Source organism: Didymosphaeria variabile (genome assembly GCF_027946475.1).
Source record: "Didymosphaeria variabile strain IMI 356815 chromosome Unknown scaffold_6, whole genome shotgun sequence".
In the NCBI taxonomy this organism is placed as follows: Eukaryota; Fungi; Ascomycota; class Dothideomycetes; order Pleosporales; family Didymosphaeriaceae; genus Didymosphaeria; species Didymosphaeria variabile.
The window spans coordinates 1,986,371-2,009,083 of record NW_026611625.1 but is presented as its reverse complement, the minus strand read 5'-3'; the positions used below and the strand labels follow the sequence as shown (position 1 = coordinate 2,009,083).

The 22,713-nt window shown below is 52.7% G+C and overlaps 9 protein-coding genes across 9 annotated transcripts; 6 read left to right on the top strand and 3 right to left on the bottom strand.

Annotated features, from left to right (window-relative positions):
• Positions 1–1,042: 1,042 nt before the first annotated feature.
• N0V89_008583 (uncharacterized protein) lies at positions 1,043–2,263 on the bottom strand (the record flags this gene model as incomplete). Its single annotated transcript, XM_056217336.1, has 1 exon — positions 1,043–2,263. The coding sequence occupies one exon, from the start codon at positions 2,261–2,263 to the stop codon at positions 1,043–1,045; it is 1,221 nt and encodes a 406-aa protein (XP_056068892.1).
• A 780-nt stretch (positions 2,264–3,043) lies between these two features.
• On the top strand, positions 3,044–4,907 carry N0V89_008582 (uncharacterized protein; the record flags this gene model as incomplete). The annotated part of the gene is made up of 5 exons (XM_056217335.1): positions 3,044–3,322; positions 3,387–3,789; positions 4,162–4,295; positions 4,364–4,730; positions 4,783–4,907. 5 exons carry the CDS (start codon positions 3,044–3,046, stop codon positions 4,905–4,907), a joined length of 1,308 nt encoding a protein of 435 aa, XP_056068891.1.
• Positions 4,908–6,351: 1,444 nt separating this feature from the next.
• ARP8 (actin-like protein arp8) lies at positions 6,352–8,608 on the top strand (the record flags this gene model as incomplete). Its single annotated transcript, XM_056217334.1, has 3 exons — positions 6,352–6,394; positions 6,445–7,793; positions 7,844–8,608. 3 exons carry the CDS (start codon positions 6,352–6,354, stop codon positions 8,606–8,608), a joined length of 2,157 nt encoding a protein of 718 aa, XP_056068890.1.
• Positions 8,609–9,382: 774 nt separating this feature from the next.
• ERG25 (C-4 sterol methyl oxidase) lies at positions 9,383–10,309 on the top strand (the record flags this gene model as incomplete). The annotated part of the gene is made up of 2 exons (XM_056217333.1): positions 9,383–9,610; positions 9,662–10,309. 2 exons carry the CDS (start codon positions 9,383–9,385, stop codon positions 10,307–10,309), a joined length of 876 nt encoding a protein of 291 aa, XP_056068889.1.
• Positions 10,310–10,724: 415 nt separating this feature from the next.
• Positions 10,725–12,133, top strand: N0V89_008579 (uncharacterized protein; the record flags this gene model as incomplete). Its single annotated transcript, XM_056217332.1, has 2 exons — positions 10,725–10,977; positions 11,028–12,133. 2 exons carry the CDS (start codon positions 10,725–10,727, stop codon positions 12,131–12,133), a joined length of 1,359 nt encoding a protein of 452 aa, XP_056068888.1.
• A 321-nt stretch (positions 12,134–12,454) lies between these two features.
• N0V89_008578 (uncharacterized protein) lies at positions 12,455–14,815 on the bottom strand (the record flags this gene model as incomplete). Its single annotated transcript, XM_056217331.1, has 1 exon — positions 12,455–14,815. The coding sequence occupies one exon, from the start codon at positions 14,813–14,815 to the stop codon at positions 12,455–12,457; it is 2,361 nt and encodes a 786-aa protein (XP_056068887.1).
• Positions 14,816–15,630: 815 nt separating this feature from the next.
• N0V89_008577 (uncharacterized protein) lies at positions 15,631–17,001 on the top strand (the record flags this gene model as incomplete). Its single annotated transcript, XM_056217330.1, has 1 exon — positions 15,631–17,001. The coding sequence occupies one exon, from the start codon at positions 15,631–15,633 to the stop codon at positions 16,999–17,001; it is 1,371 nt and encodes a 456-aa protein (XP_056068886.1).
• A 1,253-nt stretch (positions 17,002–18,254) lies between these two features.
• Positions 18,255–18,737, top strand: N0V89_008576 (uncharacterized protein; the record flags this gene model as incomplete). The annotated part of the gene is given in 2 exon segments (XM_056217329.1): positions 18,255–18,262; positions 18,281–18,737. 2 exon segments carry the CDS (start codon positions 18,255–18,257, stop codon positions 18,735–18,737), a joined length of 465 nt encoding a protein of 154 aa, XP_056068885.1.
• A 3,259-nt stretch (positions 18,738–21,996) lies between these two features.
• On the bottom strand, positions 21,997–22,400 carry N0V89_008575 (uncharacterized protein; the record flags this gene model as incomplete). The annotated part of the gene is made up of 2 exons (XM_056217328.1): positions 21,997–22,324; positions 22,396–22,400. The coding sequence occupies 2 exons, from the start codon at positions 22,398–22,400 to the stop codon at positions 21,997–21,999; spliced, it is 333 nt and encodes a 110-aa protein (XP_056068884.1).
• Positions 22,401–22,713: the final 313 nt, after the last annotated feature.

Sequence of the window (22,713 nt, the reverse complement as noted above, 5' to 3'; positions counted from 1 at the left end):
AGACTTTGTAGGTTGCACTACGAATAGAAGATGTCGCTACAGATCAATGAATCCACCCTTCGCCAGTGGGTTAGACATGAGTACTGCGAGCTTTGTTCTACAATGTAATTGGTTGCAGTGTACGCTCGGAAACAATGGTCTTCAAGTACAAGAAGGATTGTACATGCTAATACAACAGGACTGTAATGCATTTAGGATAAAATGAAATACTGAGAAGCTCATCAAGATTTATGGAAGTGTACAATTCATGTGTTGATCATTGCATCAAAAGAACCCAAGCGGGGATGGATAAGCACGAGCACAAGAACAACGAGTCAAGGTCAGAGGAAGCAAGTACCAGCGCGGAAAGAAGGGCGAACCGAAAGGAAGCAGAGTTTGATCGTGGGAGGAAGAGGCGTACATGACTATGAAGCGAAGAAGTGAAGAACATCGAAGATGGAGCGTATCTTAGAAATGCGGCAAAGATGAGCCTGAACACATATTTTATGCCAGGTTTGATCAACATCCTCTTCCATCGTTAGTCTGTCACACCTTGCCCACTGTACGGTAAGCGCTCATCACGCATGCTTGCAATGACGGATATCTCAGATCTAAGGACTTGGTGGAAGCAATAGTAATACGAAGGTATAGTCTCGCTTGCTGAGATTCAGAATTTGCGGCCGCATGCGATATCAGCATAGTACTTTCTTTGGAACAGCCTAGCATACGTATATCAAGCATTCAATCACAAAAGAATGAGTGAAGCTTTCACTGTAACCCTGCTAACGATTGGCTGCAAATGGAGCTATTGTAGCCACATGATGTGGCGTGATGCTTCGCTGGAAGCCATGGTGATCAGAAGCTGTGTAAGGCGACATATGCTCACTTCCGAATGAACGAGAGTGTGCTACTGCTTGACAGGAAGGTCCAGTGCAGTGAACAATGATCACCAAAGAAAGAGCCTTGGCTATGAGGCTAGGTGGTAACTCTCTAGAATGCTCTATAGCTTTGTTAGCAACGCTTTGGATTGATCGTGGTAGATAGAATTAACCTGCGTTTGTTTTTACGTATTAAACAGATCGCGCGGAAGAGAGGGTCCAATAGAGTCCAAAACGACGCATGGCTTGTGAATTGAATCGAGCCAAGAGCAGTGTATTAGGGCATCCCGCTCGTGCCAAATTCGCGCCAGGAAGGTCCTGGTCGCCTTTTGCACGACTGGCGTAAGTTGATCGACGTGTTCGTTCACATTCAGAAGCACCTTCTCTCTTTCAGCGGTATCTCGAACTTCTACCGCCGCAATAATGAATGGCAGGGCAACAAAGCGGACCGGGTGTCCTGATATCTGCTGAGCTAATTCAAGTTCCATCATGACTTCGTGTGACCAGATGTCTGCCTGCCCGTCGTCATGTCCGAAAGTGTGCTGTAAACGATGTATCATCAGAAGAGCCGCTAATCGATACACCCTAGCTTGTGCAAGCAGTTGAACAACTTCAGTCGTACTGTATTCGCGAAGAAATCCCTCTGGCTGAGCCGGCTGCCACTTCTCCACATGCGCTCGGATCTCTCCGAGCCGCAGCTGAAGATCGACTGCATGTGTTGCGCCGGTGCTATTAGCGAGCGAGTGGCTAACGGAGCAGAGATCGTAGTAATACGGTAGCAAAGGTAGACAGAGACCAAGATGGCGATCGACGACTCCGGGAGCTCGTGGCTGGATCCTTAGAGTCGGCGTCCGACGGTAGACGATGCACTCCATGGTCTCGAGCAGCACCAGGACACTTATTCGGGGCTCCATTTCCGGAACCACAGCGGCAGCTTCAATATATGGTCTCGCGATGCTGAGGCAGTAGTGGCAGATGTCGGACACACCCACGCCAATCGCCCCATATACGGATAAAGCCAAGGCAAACCCTAGCGTCAGACATAGCTCCGCGTCTTTTGGGTTGGCGATAGGGAGGCTACGTAAAGCTGCCATAGCTGAAGTTGCGTAGCGGAGTTTTGAGGCATCGTCTGCTTCCGGGTTACCACCGGGTTGAAGTGACCTCAAAACACACGCGTAGGCGAGATAGGCGTCCTTGAGAATGGGCCAAGCGGCCGGTAATGGGCCTGCAAACGACTCCTGCTCTGCGTACTGGAAACGTGGACTGACGACGGGATACTGGGGTTGGGAATCGACGAAAAGGAATCCCAGCAGCTCTTTCTCTTCTGGACTCAAGTCAGGGGTGTCTCTAACCCATGAACCAACAAAGCCTACAGACTGGGTATGAAATCTGGACCGGCTCGACATCTTTTGGGCGATTGATAGACTGCGATGATTTGCTCGCCGACCGACGGGCCGCACTGGACGGACAGTCAAACACACCTGGCCTAGTCGTTCACATCTTTCACATGAAGCGATTTCTGACGCACGCTCACAGCGTTCTTTGAGCCGATAGCATCGATCGCACGCTGTATTGGTGCCACGTATCCGATTAGTGGGAAATGCCATTTCATTCCCAATTATCTGGCGGCACGTAAGGCAAACTACTTCTTTACACCGGAAGTTACGACTCGTCTGACATGCCAGCCAATGCAACACGAGACGGCCCTAGACGATTGGAGAAGTTTGGGAACAAAGTTGGAAGTCCACAGCGTTGAGTGTGAGATACCTCGAGACGTCGTTGAAGCAGGTAAGCAGGTTACTAGCCGGGCTAGGGCAGAGGTGGGCCGGTGCGACCCACCTATCGATGGAATCCGAGGCTTGTCAGTAAACGACAAAACCACCTCTGAAAACAAGCATTATAGTCGCAATAGCAGAAACGTATTAAAGAATATATGCTAGGAGGTTCTGTGGACAGTACTAGCTTCTCACCCCTAAATCAGCCTCCACGACAGCCGAGCTAGCTTGGAGTTCTCGGAACCGGAACCGGAACCGGAGGGTTTTGAGCAACACCTCTGTCAATGTCTGCGCAGCGTTATACATTGTGCGATCTAAACATGGATTGTTACTTGCTGAAGTATAAGTACGGCCAACACGTATGCCGTGACAAAGATCACAGAGACCGGATCATCACTGTGCATTCCCACGATGCCAGCTGTTGGCAGGAACTACCACACTATTGCTGCTGAGAAGCAACGCCAACGTCAGAGCAAGGTTCCCAAGGAGTGGCTTCTCTCTGAAACTTATCATGGCATTACCAACTTGATGGAAGTCCCGTTGACTTGCGGGATTCTGAGCGAAGAGGAGCGTCTAATCACCTCCAATCATGACGCCACGTCCCTGTTGGAGAAGCTAAAAAGCGGTTCTTGGTCTGCAGAACAGGTCACGATTGCTTTTTGCAAACGAGCTGCCATTGCTCATCAGCTGGTCCGTATAACTATTCAACCCCAATCTCCACATGATATGCGATTCACGAGCTCACTGGCGCTAGACCAATTGCCTGACGGAGATCTTTTTCGATGAAGCGATGAAGCGAGCTCGTGGACTTGACCGTGAGCGACAAGCCGATCCCACAAAACCCATTCGTCCGTTGCACGGTCTTCCTGTGTCTCTCAAGGATAGCTTTCAGGTGTCAGGTTATGACACGTCAACAGGTTTGGCATGCTTCGTTGACGAACGCGCCGAAGAAGATAGTGCTACTGCAGCAATGCTACTTGATCTGGGGGCAGTACTGTATTGCAAGACTAATGTCCCACAATCGATTATGACTGCTGACAGCGATAACAACGTGTTCGGCAGGACATTGAATCCTCGCAATACTGCTTTGACGGCTGGTGGGAGCACCGGTGGTGAAGGAGCCCTGATTGCTCTCCGAGGCAGCGTGCTTGGCGTCGGTACTGACATTGCCGGAAGCATTCGGGTTCCTTCAGTCTGTAACGGCCTCTACGGTTTCAGGCCAAGCGTGGGTATAGGTTCGTGAGTTCAATTACGTATGGACGCTGAGAATCGCTGATGTCGAGCAACAGTGCCGCACGGCGGCGTGAGGGACCTAACTCTGCCAGGGACTGATGGGGTGCGCTCAACGGTTGGGCCCCTGGCAACTTCCCTTCGAGATGTAGCTTTGTTTTTAAAGACTACAATGGAGGCAAAGACTTGGCAGTACGACAGCACTGTAATATCGGTACCGTGGACGAACCTGGCACCCGAGGAGAGAGTTCGCATTGGCGTTGTCTTTGATGATGGCATTTATACCCCTTCACCTCCAGTCCGGCGTGGCCTGAAGAAAGCTTATGATCTTCTGCAACCGTGCAGCAAAGTCGAGCTTGTTCCTCTTACTTTGCCAAATGTTCAAAGGCACTACATCGATCTACTGAAGTATTTTACATTGGATGGTGCGAAGGTAGGTCCTTCGGTACACCTATTCCAGAAGTACCTATGATATATATGCTAATTCTAAACTCACGCTAGAACTATTTTGAGCTTTTCGCTCGCACAGGCGAGCCGGAGGTGCCCTCCCTTAAAGCCATTGGCCTCTCGTCTATGAAGAGCACTGACCTGCTCGGTTTCTTCGATCTCAATGTACGTCGTCAAGCTGCAGCACGAGACTACCAACGATTGTTCCACAGCAACGGTATCGATGCGATACTGATGCCGCCCGCGCCGCACACAGCCTTGCCTCCCGATCAATGGACCTCGGCCACGTACACTGGCTTGTGGAATTACCTTGACTATCCGGCCATTGTCATTCCTGTCGATATGGTTCGCCCGTCCGATGTGGCCGACGATATTAGCAATGCGAAATACGGTGCTGAAGATTCCCGCTTGTACAGGCTCTGTACGCAATCACGCCTTCCTCGAAACTCCCGTATAGAGACTGACTTGTATAGATACTGGACCCAAGCTTTATAAGGACGCTCCTATCTGCGTGCAGTTGGTTGGGTACCGCTATGCGGATGAAGCGCTGATGCATACAGCGTCCTTAGTGAATTCGATTGTCAATGGTCTGGAGTAAATGATGTATGTGTGCGTCGCCACCGATGCATGAGTAACAATTGGAAAACCACCACGATCATCATAGTTAGTATCGCTTTTGCCACCGCCGCCGCTCGCCCTTCAATCTAAATAATTGCCTTACGGCTACCTGAAAAGATGACGCACTGTGTTGAGAACGTGGCTCTCCCTCTCTCCCTCTCCATACCGAATGGGGATGATGTTGCGACTGCTATGTGCTTATGTTTCTATGATGTAGCCTTGCAATACTCGCGTGGACTCTAAGATGTGCAGTGACGAAAGCGCTGCTGGTGGAGTGTTTTTTTGAATTGTACAAAGGAGTTTTCCGCGACCGCTTCAGGTCCGAAGTCGCTATCGTTGCCCTTCGCTGGCCCTTTACAACGCCATGACTTGCGCCTCCAAAAGTGCGAATATAGTGACGCACCGGACAAAAGGTTACCAGAATGCATAACATTAGGACATGTTTGCGGCTTTCCGAGGATATCGCGCCTGCAATGTAACAGTATGCGACAGTGCCATAAAGGATGTTTGGACCGCTTGATAAAGATCGTTGAAGCCTGGGCGATCCTGATACTCGTGTCCATGCCTGTTAGGTAATTAGGTACCTAGGTGTCCATTGTGGGAGCGATGATAAAATCCAATGTACAGGCATTGAATGCGCAGAACCATCTTTATCTAGACGAAGCTAGTGATTGCAAGAACTCGGGATGTCAACATTGGGTAGGCCTTGGAACAACGTGGACACCTGGGCACCTGCACTTCCACCTGGCCACCTGCAGGTGATATCAGCAGCACGTGATCTCGAAATGATAGGCCAATCAGAGCTCACCTCCTCTACTGCTCATGTACTCTTACGATCGTGGCATCACTTAGGCATCTTCTGGAATCCTACTAAATATCAGACGAGGATGCTTGCCCCACACGTCACCGCCAGCCACCGATTTGTTCCGCTGTGATAGTCTTTTAGCTTGGTCCTGGCGCGCTTGAACCATGATACAAGGCGGAAGCGAGGATCATCGCTTCACCACCACATCACGTCCAGGTTCACGACGCGCCACGAGTGCCACTCATCGCTCGTAAATGACACGCCTATATCGGGCCATGCGCTTTTGATCACCGTTCGGAGCACGATTGCACATTGAAGCCAGGACTGCGCGCGTTGCATGCCTCACTGCAGAAGACAAACAGGGCGCCGCTCTAATACCCCACGCTATTGTGCATCTCACGCTGGATCTGTCCTTGGTGACCAGTTGCCGGACAGCAAGACCGTCAGACTCAACGGCCCATCGACCTACGCCTACGTAAGCTCGGCTTGATTTCCAGTGCCAGCACGCTTGCTCTGGCGAACAGTCCTTTCGCAGCTGAGCTCTCGTCGAAGCGTGGGCAAGTCGCACCTACTTTTCGTCTCGCACGGAAACGAGATCCGAAGTCTCGAAACGTTCATCATGGTTGGCAAGAAGTCCGGCAGAGCCCAACTTAGGGAGGAGGGTATGCACAATCGACATACATCTGTGAACGGTGCTGACAGACGTTTGCAGGCCTCGCACGGACAGACAATAATCTCGAGCAGACGACATGGCCGGTAGTCAGCATGATCAATCAGAAGAATTACTACACCGAGTTCCTCAAGCGCGACGAGCAATACCTCGCGGTCCGATACCCCCAGGAAGAAGAGCGCGCTCGTATGGTCAGAGAAGCCCGCGACAAGGATCGCGCGTTAGCAAAAGGAGTGTCCGCAGCGGAAGCTACAGAGGAAGCAGGCGACGAAGCTGGACTATCATATTCGAGAGATGATCCATCGAAACTGATTGTGCTGCACGTCGGTAGCCAAAATCTTAGAATCGGCCTTGGCTCTGACGCGCTCCCAAAATCTATACCCATGGTCATAGCACGGAGGTGGAAAGAGAGTGAGTCGGAGGAGAACCACGGCGAACCTAGGCCAAAGAGGTTGAAGGTCGAAGGCGCTATTCCTGCAGATGCACTCCCTGAGAAGTGGTTTGGAGAGGACTTTGCGGACCAGTACATGGCTATGTCCTCAGAGCTTAGAACGAGGATGCGATCGAACAAGCGGCGAGTGCTGCCAAATTCGAAGGACCTCGTCACCAATTTCAACCGGCGCACTCCGCCCGATATTATCAGCGAGCACAACGATATTGATAGGATAGACTGGACAGAGCTTCCAAGCGACCCGAGCAAAGCACCGGAATACTTCACTGGACGAGCAGCGTTGCGAATACCGGAAAACTCAAATCCTCGTTACAAACTCTTCTGGCCGATACAGAATGGAACTTTTAACGAAGTCGACTACACTGGCCGAAACCAGATCTATCATGATCTTTCAAAGATAGTCGAAGATGCTTTCAGATCGCAGCTTGGCATTACGAGGCTCAAGGATCTCGCGAACTACAAATGTGTCTTTATCATACCGGACCTCTACGAGCGCGTTTATGTGACGATGATGCTGGACATCCTGATGCGCGATCTAGGTGTTGGCAAGGTTTCTTTACAACAAGAGAGTCTTTCCGCGACGTTTGGTGCCGGTTATGGAATTGCTTGTGTTGTGGACATTGGGGCGCAGAAGTCGTCGATATGCTGCGTTGACGAGGGCCTTTGCATTGAAGAATCGCGCGTCAACTTGAAAATGGGAGGCGCAGATGTGACGGAGACTTTCATTAAGATGATGCTTTATGGCCATTTTCCCTATTCGGACATGAACCTCAAGAGAAGGTATGATTTCTTGCTTGCCGAAGAACTAAAGCAAAAATTCTGCTCGATGGATGAGGATTCGGTAACTGTGAAGACATGGGACTTTCATCTTCGAGCCTCGGGTCAGGACACGAGGAAATACACGTTCAAGACATACGACGAGACAATGCTGTCTGTCATGGTGGGTAGACAATATCCTTACTGTATGCTTCGCTTCCTAACGTTGCATAGGGCCTCTTCAAACCTTCAATTTTCGACCATTCGATGAAGCTAGAAGGTCGTAGAAAGGTTATTCCGCGATCAGTTGATCTTTACGATGGCTCTCCGAACGACCCTATCTCCCAAGCTCAGAACGCAGTGCTCGAGGCGACAACTGGAAAATCAATCAATGGGGCGCAGGAGTCAGGCGGTACGCCAGCCGTAGCCTCTACTCCGCAGCGGCCAGGGCAACTGAATCCGCTGAATCGGCTGAACGACAATGAGACACCGCGGTCGTCTGTAGCTGGTTCTCCGGCACCAGAAGGCACAAGCACACCCAATCCCGAGCGTGACACACCTATGGGCGACGGCGAACAAGCGCTCATTTTCCGGGACCCTGTGCTCGAAAAGACCAAAATCGCCGAGGAACGCGATAGAACGCTTCCGATGGTACCGCTAGACCAAGCCATCCTGGAGTCGGTCACCCAAGGCGCCCGAGGCGATGAACGCAAGCTGCGCGACTTCTTGGGTGGAATAATGCTTGTTGGTGGTGCTAGCAAGACGCCTGGTCTCCGCGAGTTCCTGGAGACCAGACTTCGAGAGCAGAGACCCTTCTATGGGAAGGAAATTTTGGTTGGCCCGCCTCCTAGGGAGTTTGACCCCCAAGTGGTGATTTGGAAGGGTGGCAGCGTATTCGGAAGGCTGAGCCCTGCGGGCAATGACAGCTGGATCAGCAAGGCGGAATACGACATGTTGGGAAGCCGGCTGCTGAACAACAAGTGCATGTTCGCTTGGTAGTGGATGTTACAAGGGGTTCACGATTAGAGGAGGGACCATATAGTTGGCGTTTGGGCGCGGTATACTGAATATCTTCTAAGTGCAGAACCATGACCACAATTTTGCTATCAGCACCATGGTCCTTGACCGTCGTGCGATGGGGTCGTCGACAGCAAGACCTGCCGAGTCGAGACCAGGTCGCAACCCCTTTCCCCTGGCGATCGAATTTGGAGCCGCGCAGCTGTTGCCACGGCACAGCGCCGGGTCGCGTGTGATGGAAGCACGCGAATGGCGATGTTCGCACGGCAGAAGTGCATCCAGCGCTCGATCAATGGGCCCACGGTGACGCGACACATGGCTGATGTGCCTTGTCGACGGTGCACGTCCGGGAAAGGTGCAGCCGGTACAAAAAAATCGCCCCACGCAGGCGAAGGCGGTGAGGCGGCAGGGCAGAGCGAAGAGCGAACCGTGATTGGGCGGGGCCTGCATCCTCTCTTTCGGCCCGGAAACGTCCCTGAGCAGCGCGGCGAAAGTGGCTCGATCGGCCAACAACAGCTTTAAACCAGACCCGCCCTTTGCCTCTGCCCTCTCCCACCTGCACTGCACCTGGACGCACTCAATCCAACACCGTCCCCGCAGGCCTGCCTTCGCTTTCTTGTCCCCCATAGTTGCAGTCTTGGTGCTGCAGTCATTCCTTCGAGCAGCGCGCCACAATGTGCGTAAAACTATGCGCCTCCTATCGCGGGCTTGCAACATGCTAACACGCCCAGGAATTCGACCACGGTTCTGTCCCCCATGGCGCAGGACACGTACTGGGGCTCCTTCGAAGAGATCTCAAAGTACAATGTCTCGCTGAACTACGCCGAGCGCATGTGGCTGGCCTGGTATACATACATGCAGAACGATGTTCTCGCCACAGGCATTATGTCCTTCGTCATGCACGAGGCCGTCTACTTCGGCCGCTCGCTGCCCTGGATCATAATCGACATGATCCCTTGGTTCAGGAGATACAAGATCCAACAGGTATGCTCTCTGTGCTGGACTGACACCGAGTAAACTCTGATAAATCTACAGAACAAAATCCCTACCGCATGGGAACAGTGGCAGTGTGCCCTCCTCGTCCTCTTTTCGCACTTCACCGTCGAGCTCCCCCAGATATGGTTCTTCCACCCCATGTGCCAATTCTTTGGCCTCAGCACGACCGTCCCATTTCCGAGCATCTACAAGATGGCCTTCCAGATCGCTGTTTTCTTCGTCCTCGAGGATACCTGGCACTACTGGACCCACCGCGCCATGCACTACGGTTTCCTCTACAAAAACATCCACAAGATCCACCATCAGTACTCGGCTCCCTTCGGTCTTGCTGCTGAGTACGCCTCTCCTATCGAGGTCATGGTCCTCGGTTTCGGCACGGTCAGCTCGCCTATCCTTTGGTGCGCTATTACGGGTGACCTGCACATCCTGACCATGTACATGTGGATTATGCTGCGTCTATTCCAGGCTATCGATGCGCACAGCGGATACGAATTTCCATGGAGTCTGCACCATTTCCTTCCCTTCTGGGCCGGTGCCGAGCACCATGATGTGCACCACGAGCGCTTCATCGGTAACTACTCGAGCAGCTTCAGGTGGTGGGACTACTGCCTAGACACCGAGGCTGGCCCCGAGGCCTCCAAGAGGAGGAGGGAGAAGAAGCTGGCGGCGTTGAAAAAGGGCCAGTAAATTGGATGTACCGCTCAGGCAAGCTTCGTATTGCATTCATTCAATGAGCTGCCAAACCGTCTTGCGGAGGCACTTTTGTGTTTGGGACTTGGAGTTGCATTAGAATGGTCACGCAGTCAATGTCGGCTGCGAGCAGCTGTAAATATACTCTTGGTAATGGAAGGTGGGAGAGAAAGGTAGACTTGGAGAGAGCTTCATATATCAATACTTAATGCATGTTACGCTCGCTTTGCAACACATTTTGCCTGAAGCTGTGGAACGCTGTTACAGCTAGTTGTTCGGTGCTTTCACATTAACCTTTTCTATAACACGCGTCCGTGCGGTCTTGGCGTGAGCACCCATTCTACATCGTTCTTTCAGCAGATCGGCTTCGTACAACCCACACCTTTCCCCTGATCACTCCTCTTGCGGCACCATGTCCAGACCGCAAACTTACCAGCAAGATTATATTGCGCGCATACGATTCTCCAACGCGCTGCCACCGCCGCCATGCCCCCCGAAGCTTCTCGACATACCCAACACGGGTCTTTCAAGCGGACAGTACACATCGGCAGCTTTTGCGTCAAGGTTGGCCAGAGAACAGCCACTGAACATTGAGGCGGATGCAGAACTTGGCATGCCTATAGACCTAGTCGGTATTCCAGGAGTGTTCGACGGCGACGAATCTGGTATGCTACCTTGCCTTTGCGCCGGGGCTTCTTACTGACGTACTATCTAGCTATCCAGGCGCTGCCTCACCCATCACAATTACATCCCGCTGACCGTGCGCTGATGCGACCTCCCAATGCGCTAGGCAAGTCAACAGCGAGCGCCTCAAATGCTTCGTTCTTGCGCCGCACTGAATACATTACGTCGAGTACAGCCGGCAGTAAATCCACTTTCGAGTCGAGTACCTCATCGAACACGATGCGATTGCGGAAGAAGCGCGCGCGCGGAAATGTCTCGGAAGACGACCCCATTTATATCACTCGCAACATTTTGAAAGGCTTCAATCTCGCATACCCAGAAGATGCCTACACAGGGCCGGATACGACTGAAAACTTGCGCCCGGCAGACATCGATGTGGAGGCCAAACGCGCGTGGAAGAATCCCAAGCACCCTCGCAACGACAAGCTGGAACTCGTTGGTTCATACCCACTGCTCCCAGATTGGGATGCTATCCCGGATACCGGCAGCTATGCCATTTTCAAGTTTGGCGCTGCGCCTATCAAGGACCCCTCTAACCCCTCCACATACGACCCACGTCTCGATGTTTCTATCCTTCGCCTGGCCGGTGAGACGATCGAAGATCGCGGGAAACACATGCAAGAGCAAGAGGTGTGGAAACAGGACCCTTCGCTACCTACGCCTCTCCCTTGGTTCCACTATGAGTTCTTCCTGCCTACCGACCGTGAGAGGGTGGCGGGCATCAAGCGCAATTTCACGACGAACGACCCCGACTCGTCGGATCTGCCTTTTGAAGAGACGGTTGATGATGAAGGGCGTCCTAGGAAATACTTCAGATATGAGAACATCCGGACGTATGAGACCTACAGTCAGGTCAGCAACCTTAACGACCGTTTTGGCGATACCGTTGCGCTCGCGCTGCACGACCCCGATATCCATACCGAAGAGAAGTTGCGCGATACCAAATTACAAAAGGCGGCGTATTTCTATCCCATTGGGCAGAAATCACAGATCAGAGCGCGGAGACCTGGTCGTGTCCAGATGGTGGAGGAATTCCCAAAGATAGATTACCTGGACGCTTCCGGTCGGGCGCCTGACGAGGAGGAGGTCACCAAGCGGGAGGAGGAGCACAGACGGTATGATCCGGACGCAGCCTGAAGAGATTCAGCATTCCGGTGGTATTTGTCGTTCGCAAGCTTTTTCCAGGAAATTGGGTTCATAGTTCAAGCGCGGCGTTGATGGGGGGATTGCATATGGGCCTACCAGAATTAGCTTTCAGCTTGGAGGGAAAGTGATCTGGACATCAAGCATGATGTAGCATGTAAGATATCAATTAGCACTTGGACCCCTTCTATCTGTGATTATACTAAAATATCACTCATTGTCCGAGTAGTGCGATATTATCTCATCAATTTGCGATTTCATGCATGGGTATCTCTGTCTATGTTGAATCATCCTCACCAACGCCATCTATATGCCTCACGACGCCTCCTCGGTCCTCTGCGGCGCCCACCCTTTCAGCCATCCTCTCGCTTTATCTAGGTCGCCGCCCTCTGCTTCCAACGCAGCAACGCACCACTCCATGCTATATCCGCCCTTGCCTTCAAGTCCCTTCTCTGCGCTGAGCATCTCTGACAACGCTCGCCTCCGCTGGCTAGCCTCATCCGTACAGAAGTGCAGCGGCGTCTCGTGACCGTGCCCATCCATGCCCTCCAGGAACGGCTTCACCAGCGGAATAGCATCCTTTGTCGGGACCGCCTTGTCAATACCAGAAGCGTTCTTGCGCCCTGTACGGCAAAACTTGTTCTTGCACCATGCCTTACCACAGCCTGTAAGAAGCTGCGACAAGTACCGGCGCTCGATGCGACGGCGGAGCGCTTTACCCTCAGGATCATGCAGTGATACATATAGGGGACCGAAACATACACTGCACAGGCCGATCTCATTGCCTGGACCTTGGCCTTTTCGAGTGCCTGCCCGTGTATCGCCAAGTTTACTCGCACCATCTTGTGTCCGGCCGCAATTTATGTTGCGGCAAAGTCGGGGCGTATAGCGAGACAGGCGCTCGAGGTCGTGGTGCTTAAGGTGCGTGTCCATGTCCCTGAAGCGGACGATTCTGCTACAAAGGTGACACTCTGTTGTTCGACCTCCGTCTGCAAGCTCATGGGGTGTGAGGCCTGAGAGGAGCAATTCGGGGTTGGGAGGTCCTGTCGGATCACCTTCTTGCGGGACTTGCAGGTGGCAGAAGCGACACAGGATCAGCTTCCCTGGACATTCTGTCACCCTATGTGAGGCAAGGGTTGGTATGGAAGGGAAATCCATGTTGCAAGATGGACACACTTGTGATGTGTGGTAGAGTGCCTCATGCTTGCTGCGGGAGATGGATGTGTCACCCGTGAAGGTATCGTGCGGGCAGTGCCAATGGTCCTTGAGTGTTTCAGAGCGCTTCTGAAAGACCTGACCACAGCCTTGTGGACATAAGATGTTGTTACGAAGGCAGAAATTCTCGTGGAGGAAAAGCGAGGATTTGGGAACCCATTGGTGGCAGTTCGTACATTGCACTTCGTCTGGACGGTGCTCAGCAGCGCTCGTGTTTTCCGACACGAGGCCTGATTGAGCATCGTAGATGGACACTTTGAGCTGGTACTGCTTTGGTGTAGCTGTGGATTCGTTTGAAGGGAAGGCGCGGACCGATACGTATATCGCTTCTGCATCTTCGAGCTCTACGTTTGTTGGCTGCAAACAGATACGTTTCGGATATTTACTTGAGTAATCGGCGAATACGTGTTCGTCTTCTCGAGGTCGTACTCGTTGCCGAGAAGAGTAAGGGCTCACAAAGAGGTCTATCTCATCCTCTTCATCAACCCCACTCAGTGATATGTCGAGGCCCTGAGTGCGGTCCCAAGACGAGAGCACGTAATCCACATATCCGCCATCTAGTATTTGGCCCTCCTGTGCCTTGAAGATGTCGATCTCGCCGCCAGCTGAACTACCTTCTGCGGTACCTGGTGCTTTCTGTCTCTTGGCCATGATTTTCTTCAGCGTCTCGCGTGCCTGCTCTTCATTAAGCGCTTCAATGTCGACCTCCAGGTCTGTGTCCACCACACATATGCCGTCTCCTTCCGGCTTAAAACCATCGACGAGAAATCGGAATTCTTCCCGCTTGCCATTCGAAGCTCGTCCACCATATGCGATAAGCACCTCCCCGTTCGTGAGGGTGGTGAAATTCGATCGCAAGTGCTCCTCAAGCAGCGACTTCCAATCCTCAGGGTCGTATCCTGCCTCGAGCGGTCTCAGCTTCACGAATGTGCCCTTGGGTAGTTGTTTTGCGTGGACGGTTATCTGTACCGAGTCCGAGGGTGCGCCGTTGACACCGAGTTGTTCTACACCGTTGACCATTTCCGCATCACCATCTGGGCTGGCCTTTCTCGACGACTCGGTGGAATCTGCGTCCAAGCCCAGAGCCTCCCGTAAAAACCCACTGAGCACTATTTCACTTTCTTCTGCCGAGAATTCTCGGATGCCCGCATACACTACCCTTCGATTGCTCGGGTTCACGAGGCGAAACGTAAGCGGGTGTGGTAGTCGTTGGTGGCGGTCCTGGAACTGTGACCGTGCCTGTCGTTCGGCGGCGAACGTGTATGGGTTGTAGGGATCGAAGGCGGTCATGTGTGGTAGATTCGAGTCGGTAGTTATGAGAGGGGCTGCGGCGAGCAGTTGTTCGAGGGCGGAAGGCGGTAGTAGCATCTTGTCGCCGGGCAGCTGCGCGGACCGCGACGGGTGTGCGACGGTGAGCTGCGCGGACCAGGTCAACTCGGGGATCTCTGGCTCTGTCTCCATGCTTGCAGTCGGGAGAGGGACGAGCTGTGACCGAGCAAATAGAAAGAAAAGCAGGCGGCGACGACGCGAAAATAAGTCTGTTAGTGAGCGGTGCTGCTGACAGACACGGGTCAACGTCACTTCTACTCGCTTCTGGAAGAAGTGCGGCTCTCATCGAACAGCAAGCCCCGCGACCAAAGTCATGGCTATTTGTCGACGCTGGACGCCTCTGCAGACACGCCCGGGACACTGCATGGCCGCCGTGGCGACGATGCGACGATGCGACGATGCGACGGCGGGCGTGGAGCATGCTGCACCTCGTACTGCATGTGCGTAACGCTTGGTAATTGTGATGACTAAGAAACGGACGCCTCAAGGCTCGTAGCGCTTCCCCACGCCGGCGATAGCAACAGCGCCCGCCTCGCCTGTCCGCTTGTGTCCCGTTGGCGTTTGTGTCCCGTTGGCGTTTGAGCGCTTCGACGGCGGGTGTTTTGGGAGGCATTGAAACATTCACGGCTTCTCAGACACTTGGCTGTGCCTTAGCACTACCAAGCGGCGGAATGCGTGTAGAGATGCGCTTGGCCCAGGCTTGGACCCTGATGGCCTCGTGAGATCGGCGCTGGGATGATGCGGCAATGCCCACGCTCCCACGACCAACAGTAACTCTCGACGTCTCAATACGCCGCCGGGCATCTCCACGAGAGACACTCCACCCTGAACAGCGATCTTGACCGCTGGGCACGGCTGTCGCAATAAAGCTCGGTGAGTCCTCTACCTTTCCACACCTACAGCTTTCCTATCATCCACCGTCCGCTCCCCGTTGCGCCGCCACTAGCATGGGTCCTCTCACCGTCGACAACTCCCTTCCTTATCGACTGGCCGACCTCCTCTCCATCTCCCTGGTTCTCCGACAGACGGCCCCCTACCTGCCGGTGTCTTCGGTATTTGCTCTAGCCGCAACCTCCAAAGCGCTCCACCACATTGTGCATCATAGTCCCGACGTCTTCCGCTACCTTGATCTTTCCACCGTCAAATCAGCAATTGTCCCCTATGAGCCGCTCGACTCCGGGGGCATCAGCTGGCGCGCCCAACGCATGGACGAGTCGTTGACAGAGGATGAGTTCTATTCAGGCCCAGTCCGGGGCATTTTCGCCAAACTGCAGCGGCGGCGTACACTACAGAACGTGCAGACATTGGTACTGGATGGCTTAAGCGTCCCTGCAGACCTCGTCCGAGAGATTATCGCTGAAGACGCATTCAATGTTCGCATCCTATCCATCCGGGAGACTAAGCACTTGAACGAGCGCAAGCTGCAACAGGTGTTGCGCTACGCCGTGCGACCGGGCAGACCTGTGGGTACACCCAAGATCAAAGGCATCTACTTTTTTGGCCAGCGCGAGACCGTCCAGGAAGCGCCAAGACAGAAGTCTACAACCAAAAAGTCCAGATCGCCTTCACCTAAAGGCGTCATGTCGTCTCAAGGAGCTCAGATCGGTGCGGAATGGAATCACAAATCTTCAGAAGCACTCAGCGCTGCATTGGCACAATCTCCGGATAAATGGTACCAATGCTCCGGGAGAATGATGCCAAAGCGAGCTTCTCTCGAATGGGCCGAAACCCTCAAGGCGTGCGAAGGCATCATCGCTTTTGACGTAGTTCTCTGCAGAGGTCCACGTCATGATCCGGCTAGAGCTTTCGTCAGCAACAGTGATAGCGAGGCATCAGGGCTACCTCACCCGGCTTCGTATCTCAGCCCTACCATCGCGACCATTGCCCTGGGATCGAAGGGCTGCGACACATGCCACTCGTGCCCGGAAAGACCAGCCGTATTTGGACAATCATCGAGCTCCGAATTTCCATTGCTGAGTCCTATACCTCTTCATTCTAGCTCTCTGCGAGCAGCGCAAATGCCACATACAATCGACGGTTCCAATCTACCGCCTCTGTTTGTACGCTGTGAAGACTGTCTCAAGGGCCGCTGGTGCGAGCGTTGCCACAAATGGTGGGATGAAGACTGCTACACTGTTTCTGCTGTTGCCCAACGCACCGAGCTACAGCAGACCGAATTCATGCAGGATGCCGCAACCGACGGGACCGCGCACATGCTTCCCAAGCAATCCATCAAGGTACATATGGGTCTCTGCGTTAACAGCTGCCTGATCGGTGAGATGATGGCCGGCGCGGGCAGCAACGGCATGTGGGGATGATTTGACGAACAATACAAGCCGTCGACGTGCTAGTTATGGTCTTTCCTGGAGGTTGAGGTCGTTGGATTCAGGACACCAGCTCCACAGCTGGCTTGACGGAGCCTGACTGACTTCAACATCGAATACCACCACTGGAAACCAGACCTGGCGCGTCGAGGTATGTGCTCAATGACTGTCCAGAAAGTATGCTGACAATTGATGTGCAGATCATCGGCGTAAGAAGAGACTGCTTTGGTTGTGGCCATACTGTATGCTCTTTGTCCGTCATTAACTTATTGTGACGTGCTGATGGTGTATCTAGTGCATTACTTGTAAGGAGCTATTCATCCGTGCCTGCACAATTTGCCGCAGCGAATATTGTATAGAAGATAACGACGCGTCTTCGGCCACCAAGGTATGACTCAACAAGCCTTTCTGCACGTCTCAGGGATTACTAAAGCCGTACGCAGTGCGACTGGTGTAATTACACATCAAGAAGAACAGTCGAGATGTACTAGGCTTGGCCGTGGAACCGGCCGGAACCTCTTCAACACCGTCCAGTTCCCTTTTGGGTAGCTTTGCTCAGCGACTTTCTCCGCCGTCTAAGCGTAGCTCTGGCGTTTTGGTGATTTGGGCGGCTTCATGATGGAATTTTTTGTTGAGCGATGTCGGATTCCGTGTAGAGACTTTACTCACAGCGTTGCTGAAATAAGATACCCCTCCAAATATCTCTCAAGATGGCATCTACATTGTACGAAACGGGCTACTCTCTTTCGGCAGTCCAGAGCAGACTGCCACATTTGGTTGTCCTAATTTTCCCATATACTGTGAACAAACCATGACGAGCGAGGTCTCCTTGTAAATTTAGCCACGCACAAACGCGTTGGTGAAGTATATCATGGGTAGGCCGAGGGACTACGCCCGTGCGGGCGTTGTATCACGTGACATACATGCTGGGGCGCAGATCAGCAATGGTGAGCTCCGAAGCGATACCGAATAAACACTTGGTCGCTTCTTTTACACCAACAATTCCAGGACCTCGTCCACCGAAACACGCGCAGACCGGCCTCACGGTTCCCAATTACTCCGCCCAATTGCACCGTTTTTCATAATATCTTCCGAGCCAACTGGCCTCTCTCCGCCCCACGTTCGCTACTACACTCGCGCAGCTACGTAATACGGCCCGCCCATAATTAGGCACCTGTGGCCACCTCTCTACCTCCTTACCTACCTATCACCTACCGTCTTACCGGACACAAACCAGTACGGGCGCGATGGCCCAGTACGGCTACGGACAAAGCCCGCCCTACGGCCAACAAAACCCACAAAACCTCCAATTCTACTCGTCCTCGTTTTCGAACCAACCTGTCTCTGGGCATTCCACACCGTTCCAAGCGAATTACGGAGCTCCTCAAGCGCCGGCATATCCAACACAATATGGTGCAGGGTTCAGCGCACCGGGCGTGAGCGGGCAGATGGGCGTCGGATCTTCTGGACTGCGGACGGGATGGTTGGCTGCATTTGGCACAGAGGGATATGACGGTGAGCCGCCGCTGTTGGAAGAGCTAGGCGTGAACTTCGGACACATCAAGATGAAGACGCTGGCGGTCTTGAATCCTTTTGGCAGGATCGACCAGCATATCATGGACGATAGCGATATTGCTGGGCCTATACTGTTCTTCTTCGTTTTCGGGACGAGTTTGCTGTTGAGTGGGAAGCTGCATTTTGGGGTACATTTACGGTACGATGTGCTGTGAGTTTGGGTATGGTTGATGCTGACGATCGGGCAGGACTCGCGGTTCTGGGAACCATACTACTCCACACCATACTCTCCCTCATGTCCCCACCCCTCTCCGCTGCCGAAGTAGTAGCGAACCAGGACCATGGCCAGCGTGGAAGCTCACACTTCTCCTCCTCCCTCACCTACCCTCGCTCTGCCTCAGTGCTGGGATACTGTCTGTTGCCGCTGGTCCTCGTTGCAATACTGGGCATTGCCGTACCCCTCGATGGTTTCTTCGGTTATCTGCTCACTAGTATGGCAATAGTTTGGTGTGCATACTCGTCTAGCTCTATGTTCACGATAGTTGGTACGCAAACACAAGCCAAGGAAGGCTCCTTTTGATAGCTAATACGTCGTAGGACGCATGACTTCGATGAGAGGCTTGGTGGCGTATCCCATGGTACTGTTCTATGGGAGCTTCGGTATCATGGCGATTTTCAGCTCGAGGGGGTACGGGGACGCTAGCGAAGGTTGCAACTCCGGCTGCGTAGAGGCTAAAGCAACCAAAGGATGATCAAGGAATCGATTGGCGCGGAGCACGCGTATGGGAGCGCTACACTCTACACTCCCCTTTGAGGATGATACCATTCAGCTAATTCTGAATATGCACAAGCATGACGACGGGTAGAGAAAGAAAACGTGCAACAAAGCTACACCTTCTCCGCGTTGGTGAGCTCCATTCCCCTTCTTCGATGCTTGTCTGCTTTTCACAGGCCACTCAACACCATGGAGCACATTTGGATATGAGAGACTACCATGTGACTTCGTATTCGTCCTATTGATAGTATGTCCAACTATCAGAACTAAAAGTGACACCCTGTATCAGATCTTGCATCCAGCAGCGTTTGTTTTCTGTATCTTGTGGATTTGAGCGTGTCCTTTCTGAGTGTAGGATCTTGGGCGGGAGTCAAACGAGCAATGGTGCATTTACCAAGTGTACCTACCTCTGACTCGAGCACATCTATGAGCCTTGAAGTTCATACGATGACCCGTTACTTGGCCGTACGTCTGGATCGTCCTTTTGTTTGAGAACATATATATACACAGTATGAAAGCAGTACATGTCTATGTGTTGGTTGTATCTACGTATGAGAAGGTACAGACGAAGGTTCGGGAAGTCCGCTTTCTGAATGGGCTTCAATTCGGGGGCTATAGAGCGGAGATATTGTATACTATGTGGGCTCACTTGATGCATGCCTGTCTTCTTTACGTTTGTAAGCTCACCTAGATTGCTATCGAGTTTGGCGAACGGCATCTACCCATTGCGCGCGCAAGGTACCCTACCAATCTTGTTTCATGCTTAGCCGTTGTCTCTTACCGTAGATTTTCACAACCGGCCGACTATTCGTATTGTTCCACCCCTGCCCAACCATCAAACCAACAGGATGCATGGTCATGATTACTACTCTCCACTCTGGCATGCCTCAAATCTCCGATTTGTCGCCCTCGCAGATCGCGTGGGCGTGATGCCAGGCGCGTCGCCATGCCGCGGCCGATGCTCGCACGCGCTCCAATCTCAACTTCGCCTCCACAATTTTGGAATATGTCATTGCCATTCATTGTCGCTCATCACAAGGAAAACTTCCTCCGCTTCCGCCCGGTGATGACAAAGCCGGTGACTTCCGTGGAAGCGGGACGTAGAACAGGTGGCTTGATCTAGTCATCCGAGAGACCAAAGCGCCGCGTCGCATGCCTCAGAGACGATCGCACGATCTCGAACGCAGCAAGACGATACCACACGCTATACGAGACGTGAAGGGAACAGTGAAAGTTGAGTAAGCACAAGCTAACTGCATTAGGCTGTCATGGTGAAAGGCGGCCACTGGTGAGTCATTTTAACGACACAGTCGGGTAAGGTGTACGTCCTCGGCGACAACTATTAGGTAAGACGCAATGTCGCTTCTCCCAGCGACTAGGCCTGAAATATATTCGTAGATACCTTTGCATAATGAACGACGGACGAACGAGGGTGAATTTGCGCACAGGCTGAGTAAGACTGCACAGGTGGCAAGTCTCTCGGTACAAAGTGGATGCGCGGTTTCTGCCAAGCAAAAGAAAGACAATCTTTATCTAGTTACGACATAGAAAAGACTCTTTCCTTCGCTTAGCTAAGACATGAGGAAATGTACTATCCCTACTTCTTTGAAACATACACTGACTTTGTACCTTCGGGTTTGGCTGTAGTCGGGTTTTAATTTGGGCATTGGCATGGAGGTGGAGATCGTGTGAGGTGTAAGACTGCTGTAAGAGATGTGCATGTTGGCGATCAGGACGACGGTATTGGGGGTCTCCCGCACGAAGTGCGATGTGATCAAGAGGACGTTTTGTTGGATTACCCTCTGTGGTTGAAGTTGCGAAGAATTGTCTAGCTCTACTGTCCAGGTGTTTGTCTCTTCTGTTCTTGTTCGTTGCATCCCCCCGAAGGCGATACCTGTAAAGTGAACGCATCGATGCCGACCTCTATGACGTCGATTGTCGGTCCATGCATGCAGTTGCAGGCGAATGTGCGTTTGAGAAAGACTGTGCGATGTTGAAGCACTGCGTTCTGCCACTTGAGTATTGATAACTCGTAAGAAGACAGGACGCATACTGCCCTCGGTCATGAGGATGACTCAACTCTTAGTGATAACAATATGGGAGCTATTTTTGGAAGTTGTGGTGCTGTCTATACGTACGTTAAGAGGTCGAATTCATTGGAGGATCCGCAGCCTATCCGGTAAAATGTGATCACGAAATCAAGGGTGAAACTTTTGTATGTGCGCTAGAGTTGAGTGATAGTCGGTCCTTCGCAGCGTTCTCGCATATTTTCAAGGATGTTTATGGCGCGGATACGGCGCACCAGGTGAACGCACTCGTTCCACTCTTCACAGACCGTGCAGAGTCAGCAGTGCACGTATAAGTGAACTTGATCGCAAGAATAGAGGCCAAAGCTGAGAACATAGATAATAACTCGAAGACGGGTATCCTCTCTATACCAAGCGGCAAAGATACCGGGTAGCAGCGGACTCAAGAAGCTCCAAGGGCCAAAGCCAAAGGTGATAGTCGTGCTTACTCGCATAGTTGCGGCCGCAGCCGCTTTCCTGCCTTGCGCTGGACGTCACTGACGGGGTAATGTATGGCCGAGCACATGCAGTATTATTGCATCCACTCCGTACACAAGACCTCGCCCTTGGCTTGCGTGTTCTAGAAAGAATGCCATGCGTATGGTCGCCTTGTACTCACAACGTGCGTACTCCTTAGTTTTTTAGACCAATCATGTCAGCTGTCCGGTCACAGAATTCGGCCATCTCGACATCTTTGATGCTGAGCCCTTCTGGCTTATGCGTAGTCCACTCGATGGTCACTTCGGAGTACAGATTATGCCACGACGGGTGGTGTCGCTTGGACTTTGCCTCATCCGCAACGATGGACATGAAGCGCCACGCCGAAGCAAAGCCGGGGAATGTAAATTGACGCGAGATGCCTTTGCTCGATGGCGACAGCTTCCAGTTTGAGAGTTTTGCCAGACGCTGAAGTAGGTCGGATGGCTGGCCCGCGGAGAAGATGACTCCGGCGAATTGATTGCTTGCAGCATTTGGTGCGTCTGAAGACGATGGAGAGCGGGAAGTTGTGAGAAAGCGAGCGGCACATAGCACCCCATGGTGGGGATGGCACGCATGGACAGGCGCGCGCGGATGCACATGGATCGGTCCCATTCGATATTGGAGTCGGCGCTTCAAGACTGCACACGGCCCGGCGCGCAAGACGCGTCCACAGACCCTTGGCGGACATGTCAGAGGAACGTTGGGTTCTGAGGTAATCGTGGAGGTGCATGACGGGCTTGTCCACCCACTTTTGGTGAGACGTACGGAGGTGATGGTGCCAACATGCTGACCTTTAGTCACGGGTCGTTGCGTGTAATGCTGCTCGAAATAACAGCGAGCAGGCAATCAACGTCGTTACGATTGCTCGTG